This window comes from Biomphalaria glabrata, chromosome 10, assembly GCF_947242115.1.
Source record: "Biomphalaria glabrata chromosome 10, xgBioGlab47.1, whole genome shotgun sequence".
NCBI classification, from domain to species: Eukaryota; Metazoa; Mollusca; class Gastropoda; family Planorbidae; genus Biomphalaria; species Biomphalaria glabrata.
In genome coordinates, this window is record NC_074720.1 from 11132624 (window position 1) to 11144222 (window position 11599).

At 32.0% G+C, this 11599-nt stretch overlaps 1 protein-coding gene across 1 annotated transcript; it reads right to left on the reverse strand.

Moving 5' to 3' along the window:
* Positions 1-781: 781 nt before the first annotated feature.
* LOC106074568 (Na(+)/H(+) exchange regulatory cofactor NHE-RF1-like) lies at positions 782-11324 on the reverse strand. The gene is made up of 5 exons (XM_013235355.2): positions 10583-11324; positions 7668-7819; positions 6313-6613; positions 3981-4030; positions 782-3619 (listed from the first exon to the last, which is right to left on the reverse strand). The coding sequence occupies exons 1-5, from the start codon at positions 10983-10985 to the stop codon at positions 3407-3409; spliced, it is 1119 nt and encodes a 372-aa protein (XP_013090809.1). The 5' UTR covers positions 10986-11324; the 3' UTR covers positions 782-3406.
* Positions 11325-11599: the final 275 nt, after the last annotated feature.

Sequence of the window (11599 nt, forward strand, 5' to 3'; positions counted from 1 at the left end):
GAATTAAAAAGCAAGAAACTTGTGAAGCTTTATATGTATAAATCAATCTAATAACTTACATAATGACTAACAGGAGGCTATTCATATCCAAAAATAAATTCTGTGACAAAAAGCAAAACAATCAGCTGAAAAAGAAGTTGACATATTATTTGATAGAACATTAATTTGTACTGAATTGAGTTTGAGTTTAGGCACATCGGCACAATTTAGGCCATGTCGTGCCCGCAAAACTTGTACTGAAAGGGGAAGGGGTGTTAAAATGCTTTCTAGAACTGAATATTCAATCTATCCATGTCTACATGCAGAGGAATGCTTAGCTAGTTCACCCAGCAAATAACAAGGTAACAACTTTGATTCAAACATCTGTACGGGCAAAAAAAAAAATGTTCAAAAGTTTTATTACAAGTATCAAATGATTGGGAATGTATTATCAACATCTAACGTGTATTTTGTGAAACTATTAACTTTAAAATGTTCAACCAAATGAATTAAATTTAAAGAGAGAACACCTAGTACAGTCCATAGCTAGATCTAACGCAAACATGACTGATATAGTATCAAGGCAACAGACAATTTATTTCAATGATACAAAACAAACTCAGATCAAATGTTGAATGAAACAAAGACCACATTTACCAAACAGATTTGATGGACAATCAAATGTTCTGATATAGAATAAACTAAACAAAAATTTAGTTAAATGAGGAAAGGTAACATCCAAGACAATTTGAACATTGAAAAAAAATGATCATTTCAAAATTCAGTTAAGTACAAGGGTTAGTTTTTTTGTTTTTAAATGTTTAAAAATTAATTTAATTCATATTTTGTGTAAGTTTTGATGGACACAATGTCATACATATATGTAGAAGATTTTTTTTTACTAGATAAGTAGAAGGTTAACAGAGTACAATTCCAAGATAATCAAAAGAAATGCTTTACTAGATAAGTAGAAGGTCAAGTGAGTACACTTATGAGATACAAATACAAGAATGAGATGAAAACATTCAAAATAAAAAAAAAGAGCTACATTTGGTAGAAATACAGCCCATTCAAAAAGAAGAGTTCCAATGTCCCTCAAGCTGGGAATGTAAACAAGGAAATAAACTTTGGTCACATGTGCACAAAGGTAGAGAAACTATAAATGCTGCTGAGTAAAATACAGAATTATGTGCTACAAATAACTCTATGCCAAACTATTCTAAATTATAACATAAGACAAGTGGGAGGAACAGGAGTTATATGTGCGTGAGCAAAAGGAGAATTAAGTCAAACAATAACAAGTTATTATAATAAACAAAAACTAATTACCTCATTATGAAAGTATGCATATCAATGTAAACCCAGACACTTGATTTGTTTAATATTAGGACAATACATTTTTTATATTGCAACATAACCATTCGATACCGCAACAACCAAACAGCATAGTGACATTTATTTCCATGAAAATATTATACAGCCCTAAATAATATGAGTTGTAAACATAATAATATAAAATATCTATACTGTGATGTTGTTGTAACTGTGGACTTAATTTTAATTCTCTTTAAAAAAAAAATCATAGATTACAGTTGACTAAATGTGTTTAAAAAATAAAATAAAAAACAACTTTTAAGTTTGCAGAGATAAAGAAGGTAAACTTAAGCAGATTTCAGAAACCGTAAAATGATTTATTGATCTGAATTAAATGTCGAGGTCCAAATCCTTACAAATGTTTACATTATACAATTATGAAGTCCAACAAAAAAAATGTAATAATTAACAGCCTAAGAAATCAGAATACAAAAAAATGTGACTAAATTTATAAAAGTTCACTACAGAGCCCTGCACAAAAAAAAAAAAACCCAATTCTCTGGCCATTACAGGTAAATCAAAAAGAAAGAAATCTTTAATACCGGTATATTCATATGCACATCTAAAAGGTTAGTGATTGTACAACCAACTTCCAGCTTAAAACAGCTCAGTCAGTACTGAAGAATACATTTTGTAATAACTAAACTAAAGATGTAATGATTTGACTGTATAATATGTTTAACTTATTTAATAGTATTTTGTTAAAAAAAAAAGTAATCGGAAGGATGGGAGAGGGGAGGTACAAACCATCTAAATTACAACAGCTAAATAATAGAAAAATATAAGCACTGATGCTCTTTAAAAAAAATATCAGATTAATCAAACAGCAACAACAAAAAATTATTCAATCTGAATATATATATATATATATATTATATTTATAATATTAATGTTTTGAATATATGTGAATATATACAAATATTAAAACCATGTACTAGACAACTCCAAAGATTAAACAGACTGCCTTGGTCCGGTTAGTAAAGAAACTTCCAAAAAAAAATAATAAATAAACAAGTTTTTTTTTTAAAGATGCCAATAAAAATTCATTCATCCAGAAATTCATAAATAAAAAAACCTTCTTTGTATCTACATGAAACAAAAATGCTCCATTCCAAGGCACAAAATATCCCACAGCCACATTAGGCTCTAGTCACATCAATATTTCTGAGCTGGTAACTGACAAGAATGAAATAGCAAAACCCATCCTGAAAAAAGTTGGCATGCAAAATGATTTTGTTTCAACCCAGAAATCAGCCCATGGGCAACCCTGAAGTGAATGGAATGTAAAGTGAACAACAATAACCATTTATTCTAGGTTGAGAGACAAGAAATATTAAAACCTAGCAACATGTACACCTCAGCAGTCCAAGGAATCAATACAATGCAATCACTTTCACAAAAGAAACTATCAAAATTATTATGAAAAATTACATATGAAGAGAACAATCGTGAAAAAAAAAAAAAAAAAGTATTTCCATTAAAAAGACAGCAACCTTGCACTAGTAAAGATACCAGTAAATATTTGTAGTATGATAATTATTATAGTAATGTATGAGCATACTTAGCTTCTTCTCATCAACATATGCATAAAGAGTGACACACACACCTTAGTGCTACTTAGACTACTTTTCCCTTTTCCAACTGCCCAATTTAATTGTATGAACAATGTATATATAGGAGCTGCTTATTTGAAGGATGCTTGCTAATTAAAACTCTTATAAGAATCTGAAAAAAAAAACTCTGTATATTATGCACTACCTAAAAGTAGGAAAGATACAAAATACAAAACCTCACACAAAAAAAATGCTTTAGATGAGTATGTGTAAGATTTTAATCAATTCCATTTTCAGGTAGCATATATAGCTAGAAGGCCCTTTTTTTTCTTCAAAAAGTTAACTGTGTTTAATTTGTTGACACTAATGACAGCCTTCCATTTGTAAACATTATTTTTCCTTTTGGAGGCTTTTACTTGTTAACATTTTCTTATCGCAGGCTTCCAATCTATTAACATTAATCTAAAACATAACAACACTAATAAACATTGGCACGCTGGCTACATCCTCTGAAACTCTTTGTACTTCTGTTCAAAAGAAATCTTGTTCATCCTGGGGTCTTGTTTCTTCTTGGCTTTCAGTCTCTCCTTGATCTCTGCCACTGAAAGGTTCAACTCAAGCCCGTCTGAGCCTTTGGTCACTGCTGGAGGTGCATGGTACTGCTCTTTGTACTCAGGTTCCTTGTGGGCCACAGTGAATTCAGGTTCTGGCTCCTGATTAAACACAAACAATTAACAATGTAAATGTGGGCACAAATTTAATGTTTTTAAGAAGAATAGAATGAGACCTTATTTTTAAAGCCCATCATAATGCACATACAGAATCTACAATCACAGTTACATTTGAACTTTACTGTAATCAAATCCAAAGTGTGCAGTGTCTAGATATGAAATGAATCGTGCAGCTACTCTTCAGATATAATTAATAAAGATGAGATATCAAATGGTTGTACAAAAGCTCTTTATTCTGTAACAGTATGATTATTTTTCTAGTACTATACTGTATTAATAATAATCCTGATAAATTACATTAACTAGAAGCAAAATGTCTATCGTACTGAGTACCAGTACTTACTGGAACATGAACAGGTACTGGTTGTGACTGAATGCCATTGTTGGTCACTTCTGTAATAACACAAAAAGAATGATAAGTAATTATTTTATACATTGCTAAAAAAAACAACAACATAACACATAAAAAATGTTAACAATATGATTTGTAATTTGGTTGTTCAAAATGACTCTTGAGACCTGGATAGCTATCAAAGGCTATGCCAACATCAAAAGTGGCAAACAACACATCTTGAATACTACATCTACAAGGTGGCCAGAAATTTTACCCAAGACCAAATGATGCCAGATTCCTTCACAGGCCCAGAGCACATGATAATAGTCCTTGTCTAATAAACAACAAGACATAGATTGTTTTTTCTATGAACTCAACAGTGGGAGAACTAGGTGAAGTAAAATTACTTTCTTTAATCATTGCTTTCAAATTAAATCTACAATGACCCTTTTGCAAAACATTTATTTCAACATGTTTTCACCAAAAATAAAATTATAACTGGGATTATTACACTTTTCATTTATAGTGCCATCTGGAGGAAAATAAGTTTACTTCTACTATTTCAAATGTAATCCTAGATCTTAAATGTTTAATTTTAAGAAATCGGGTATTTAGTACTGTAAGTAAAAAAAAAAAAAAAAAAAAAAAATAATAGAATACAGGTTGGACTTTTAACAATGGAAAAACGTAAATTGTAAACTGATCCTTTAATTCTGTACCAAATTTTTTCAAATGTTACACAAGATTTTTCAATCAAATGATATCAATCCATTACAAATGGGTTTTATGAAAATTTTGCCAGGAACTGAAAATAAATTCTACAGACAAAAAGTTTTCTGTGTGCTCCAAAAGGCTGTATTACAAACAAACATCTTGATAAATAAGCACTAGAAAGGAACTACCAAGTACACAGACCTGCCTTCCTAAAAAAGTCCAAATGTGTAACACTTGCACGATCAACTATTTTGTCAAGTGTAATATTTATATATACATATATATATATAGGGTTAGTAGCACTATTGCATGACAAAATTTTAGGAGATATTAGGAGTTTTTTTAAGGATGAAATGCATGATATACAATGTGTGATGCTTTTATCAAATCAATTATTGCTACTTGATTTTGGAAATAATAAATAAATAATAAATATCTTGCCAACATCCCAACCAGAACAATTGTGGCATTTCCACAGAAAATGTAATGTAAGTTATCTTTTAATCATGTAACAACTTGACTGTCATCTCAAAAAATCAAAACAACCATTTTTTTTCAAAGATTTTTTAAAGAGCATTACAAATGGTTGCTATTTCATTTAATTTTTTTTAAAGAAACATTCTTAGAGATGCCTTCATAATGTGTATTTTCTGTGGTGGAAATATACAATCAGAGCCTTTCAGTATGTTTAGATGACATTTGCTCACTAAATAATGGCTTTTGGATTTGGAAAGGGGAAAGGGGGGGGGGGTAGTTAGACCTATTAGATTTTTTTTTTCAAGCACAATTTCTTTTCAACTCTGGCTTTTACGACTGAAATATGTTTTACAGACTTTTAACAGCTGTGTACGAAATATTTTTATTACAGTAGACCTAGACTCTTGATCTAAGTCACTAAACTTCATGGCTATTTGCAAATTATCTTCACTCACTGAATCTACCGAAAATAAAGACTCTAGATATAGATCTAAATCTAGACTCTAGATATAGATCTAAGTCACTGAATTTGCTGACTTTTCATGGCAGTGTGGGAATTATCATGATTAGATCTAAATCTAGATCAAGTACTTGTAGATCTGAAATGAGTGTTACCTATCACGTGGATCCACTACAAACTAAAAGCTAGATGTACATCTACACTCTATATACCTAGCTATAATATGCCATAATATGGTGTTATGAATCAATAGCGCTTCTGTACTATTGGAATCAGGATTTTTTTTTCATTCGACTTTTTTTAAGCTCCAAAATAATAAATTTCTAATGAACTTTACGAAGTCACGTTGGTGAAATAGCTAAATGAATGGTACCACTCCCACCACCACGAAATGCATAGCGCGACGGGTTAAATTTGTATTTGCGTACTGGCTGTCACTTGGGGAGATTTTGCATAACGAATATGCATTTTGCGATACGGTATGCAGGTCTGCAAGTACATTAGGAAAGGAATAAAAATTTGGATGATTCTAGGCTGTCAGAAAAGTTAATCTTGTGAAAAAATATGATCTGTTACAGAACAAGTCCACTGAAAAGCGTGATGAAAGATGATTTTCACAGAAATAAGTTTTAGAACAGAAATGTTCACTACTATGAACACTGATAAAAAGCAATGTAACTAAAAACTAACTTGAAGCATCTGGTGTTACATGGACTTCTGTCTGTGGCATGCTGGAAGAAACTGTGATACCCCTTTCTTTGTAGTAGGAATCTGTTTCACGGTCCACTACCAGTAACTTGGTCTCGCCTGGGATTGCTTTGATTCTTGCAATGACATCTGAATGGCTCTCCTTTTCAACATTGACCCCATTTACTTCAACAATCCTGTCATTGACCCGCAAACCAGCAGTACTAGCAGGAGAGTTATCATCTACCAGACCAATGTACTGGCCTGGCTTGTCGCGCTCAGCATGAAGATTGAAACCATATCCCTAGGAGATGAAAAAAAAAAGTTAATACATGATTTCTTTTTACAATAATGAATCAAATTTTTTATTCAATGATTATTCATTTAATGTTGTTCTCTTCCCACTAAAATACCAATCCAACGATATAAGATGGGTGTAGGGAATGCAGTTGTAACAATAGTAAACTTTTATTTTGTATATAATTTTAAGGTAGTATATTATGAACGTATAACATAAGGAAGCCTTACAAGATTTATTTATCATGACTTTTAAAAATGTAGACATCTAAATTTTATTTCAAATTCATTACCTCCAATGTCAAGGTGTAAAATTTAAAATGATCCTTGATCTCATTTTAAAACTACATTGCATATTAGAATTAAGCCCTAGAAGTTATTACATTTTAATGTTATCCCATTGCCATTTGTTCAGCCATAGTTAATACTCTCGTTCCCCTGACTTTAAGAGATTATTTACAGTGGCAACTATGCTGGAAATCTTTGATGTCCTAGTGGGATTTTCAGTTTCATAGTTTGTTGCGAACGCCAGTATGAACAGTATAGAGGGACTTCTTATGGTCCGACAGTTACGCTGTGCAGGGCACGTATTCTGTAAAGGGGACGAAAGTATTCCAAAAGGCAGTCTTTTTTGGTGAGCTAAAAGGTGGCCGATGTAACAGAGGCACCATACGGAAATGCTTCAAAGGCCAGCTTAGGTGCCAACTTTCCTTAGCTGACATAGAAGAGAGCACCTGGTTGCATGCAGCCACAGAACGAGACAGCTGGAGGTCACTCACAAAGGCCACAGGATACACGTTTGAGATCAAAAGAAAATCTGCTGCCGAGGACAGACGCAGACGGCAAAAAGAAAATCTAAAATCGACCACCCGAGGACAATGGTTATGCTTGCCCTGGATGTGGCAAAATATGTAGGTCACAGTTGGGGCTGTGCAGCCACTGATAATACTGCATTCCTCACTGATCTTCGGACTCAAAGACAAGCCTTATTATTATTATATTTATATATAAATATATAAAACCTCTGTAATAAAATAAATGGTTGCAAGACTTAAGTATACCTGAAAATGTGCCCAAGTTTTCATATGACACAACCTTGGCCTATGGCTGCTGTGGTCTTCATCATGCCCATTATGTTCATATTTGGTAGCAGTGAAAGAAATGTGTTCATCAGCTGACTGGGGAGTCCCTGGGGCATCTTCATGAAGAGAATCTAAATAGAATCACATAAAAGACATATTTATTAAATTATAGAATTATACATAAAACACTGAACCATGATCTTCAAATATATATATATCTTCATATATTTATCTGCAAAAAACAAAATCTAATAAAATACTCAGAAAGACCCAAAAAATAAAGGCACATTCATCATTCCATTTGGTAGGACAAATTTGTACAAATGCTACTTCTTCCCTAGTGCTATTAGAGCATGGAATGGGTTGCCCGAGCCAGCCAGGAAAACCAATGTCTTGGTCGAATTTTAAATCATTGGTTAACATGCATGACGCGTAGGACAAAATCTTTTTTGGAGTAACTTCTGTATTATAGTATATAAGATTGAATATATAGATAATAAATTGTATTACTACTGTAATATTTGTTTGGGTTTTAAAATATAAAAAATTTAGAAACATTGCCAGAAGTAACATGATTTTAATTATTAAAATTAAATCATATTATAGCTTTTATATAGCACCACTTTCATGCTTATATAGCATGCTCAGAGCACTATGGTTCAATCTCATTTGTGGACCGGCGGGGGGAGGGATATCTGGGAGAAGGTTTTCAGTGCTGCCTTTAGGCGCTCAGTAAACATAACTCTGCCTGAGTCAGATGTCGAACCTCAAGCCCCCTTCATAGGTAGCCAAACCAAGCCAAGTTTAAGAATACTTAGTAAAGCCTCTCAACCAAACTTCCCACTATTTGGCAAAAAATTATTTTTTCTTTACTTGAACTATCACATTTTACCAGATCCATGATACACTGGAGAGCACACCAGCCCCCTAATATTATCTGATACATTTCTATGCTAGGGCTAATATTAAATATAATATACACAGTGGAATCTACTTTACTCCAAGTGGAAGATTACAGGATGTGGCTTCAAATTAACCTTCAATTTAAGAAAAATAAATGAATGATGTGGATGTTCTACAAAGTTTTAGGGTTAGGGCCAGTCTTTGTCCTTTACCATACAGACATATCATCCACCATGCACACACTGAAAACTGTTGGTCAAAAATAACTGACAGCATTGTGTTGAAGGATTGGTCAATGTCAAAAGATGACCACTGGATCCTACTGGATGGTTATGTGTAAGTGAAAACGGCATACAGGCACACATGAACACTTGTATGCTTTATTTTAAATCACTAACAGGACATGGGACATGTAACAAACTTTAAAATAACCAATTTTTATTTTCCATTAAAGACAAAGATGGATGTATATAGAACACTTTTAAAAGAGAACCTAAGCACTTTCCAATTTAAGCAAAACTTACTATTAGTAAATTATCTGGATTGAAATGTATTTATATATATATATATTGTGTATAATGAACTAGATGTTTTAGGTTGTAGGCCTATATTTTAATTGTAATGCATTATTAGCTAACAAACAGAAAGTGTAATTAAATTATATATATATATATATTTAAGAAGTGCCTTGGTTTTATAATTTTTATTACTTTTCATGGGGAAACATGGCCAAGGATTAAAATGATTATAAATAACAAAAGAAATCTGTAAATTTTATAAAAATGTTTTATGAGCTAATTTTTATTAAAATAATTAAATGTACACACACAAAAAAATTAAATATTGACTTAGTTTCTAGATCAATTTCATGTCACAAATGCATAAAACCAGTTCAATTCTGAATAAATAGATCTACAGATTCTACTTTGGTCTAGATCTGCGATTAATACCTATCTATAGATTACTTCTAGTTGCTACAAGCCACAAGAACTTCACAATGACAATGTAGCCTAAAAAATGCTGACACCATAAGAACTGAAAGTTGTTTATGTAGTGTAAAAGTTGTTTATGTAGTGTAAGTGGCAGGTTGGAAAAATGTATGGTGTTGTCATGTCAAACTTAAATGATGATGCATTCATTGGTGACAATCTTAAGCACATACATAAAAAGACACGATAAATTTTTATTGATTATAAATCCAATACAGAGACTAATCATTAATAGTAATAGATTAAAATCTAGACATGTAGTCTAGTCTAGAATAACTAGATCTAGGGTAGGCGTAATCATCTTTTTTGAAGTAACATCTGTATGTTATAAGATTAAAGATAAGACTAGATCTGGCTATATTAGCCTATTATATTTGTAAGTTTACCTAGAATAGGAGTCTAATCCTAGTAATCTAGAGTCTAGTAGTAATAGATTGAACTCTTTCTCGCCTAATTGACGATGACAATGTTGATTTGATGCCCATTAAACTTAAGTGATTTTGGATTTAAAAACTTTAATTTGTGTTCTTGTGTAAATAAAGCATGCATTTTCCTAAATGTTATTTAATAAATATATTTTTTTATATTTCTTCATAGGCAACATAGGCCTATAGCCTATATAATATCTAGATCTATATAGTTATTAATATAGTAAATATAGTATTAGGTATAGAGGCTATAGTCCTATAAATAAATATAAAAAAATATAACATTTTCTGATAACAAACAATGTTATTGAAGTTTAACAGTTTAATCATAACAGGATAGTGAAATAAAAATGAGCGAAATGAGTATACATTATATACACTGTAATACACGCTATCGAAACAGGAAAATTATTAAGGAGAGAAAGAGTTAAATTAAATTAATATAGATCTAGATATCTATTATTATATAATAGTGTGCCTATTTAACTATTTAGATTCTAATTATAATTAATCATCAGATTATGATCAGATATATTTACCTATGGATCTATAATAATCTATATTCTCTGCCTACCTCTATTATTATTACTAAGGCCTATTGAAATGTGGTGGTCTCGTTTGGCACTCATAAATTTGACTTCAGGAGAATCTCCTTTTACAACCTTTTTATGCTCTTTATACCAGTTATCAGAAGCCTGATCTACAACGAGCAGTTGCGTTTCCTCTCCACCAGATTTAATCCTTGTCACAACTTGTTGGTGATTTTCATTGCCGATGTTTGTACCGTTGACCTCCACGATGCGGTCACCTTCTTTTAGTCCGGCAGCCTCTGCTGGCGAGTGTTCGTCCACTTTGCCAATAAACTGACCTGCTTTTCCTTTTTCTGCATGTAAGTTAAACCCATAGCCTTGAAACTCTGGCCATTTAACGACATGACAGAGTCTAGGACGAAAGAGCTCAGGTACATCGTCACTCATTTTAGTCCAAAATCAACGAAAAATAATTTATAATCCGAGTTGTGGAAGAAACAGAAAAACAACAATAGTCTGTACAACGCCCAGTTAAACTTCACCGTAAGAAGACGGAAATAATATGGCGTATGTCATATGGCCAGGTGACAGTGAGGGTTCACGTTGTATAAGCTTTATCTACCTTTTTGGCGATAACAAAAAAAAAAAAGTTTTATTGATTTTTATTTTATATTCATATTATTTTGTTTAGCTATTCAATTATATTTCAACTGATTTATCGTTTATACAATAATATAACAAGTAGAACATATGACAATAATATGTTGATAAGTTTGGCACAATTAATAACTAGATAAATCTATTACTTATTTCATAACACAGTCCAAGTTGCACAGGTGTCAAGTGTCAAACGAACCGCTCCTACTGCTCCGCCCTCTCCCCTCTTGAACAAGAATGGCACTCTGCCAGTAATACCTATACAACAGCGGTACATAAACAACACTTGTTGTTGAACACTTTTTTTTTTCGATGTAGACCTTCATTACTTTTCAAATTTAGTTGGATAAACTTTTGCCCCAAGAACTAACAAAAGAGTAGAGCCACGAAAGAATCAAGGACGA

What these genes read in the sequence shown, in the direction of transcription:
- LOC106074568 (XM_013235355.2), bottom strand. Translation starts at nt 10,985, where the DNA reads ATGAGTGACGATGTACCTGAGCTCTTTCGTCCTAGACTCTGTCATGTC. An exon ending in CCTTAGTAATAATAATAGAG is followed by an intron (nt 7,820 to 10,582) that starts GTAGGCAGAGAA and finishes GATTCTATTTAG; the next exon opens with ATTCTCTTCATGAAGATGCC. An exon ending in CAGTACCTGTTCATGTTCCA is followed by an intron (nt 3,620 to 3,980) that starts GTAAGTACTGGT and finishes GTGTTTAATCAG; the next exon opens with GAGCCAGAACCTGAATTCAC.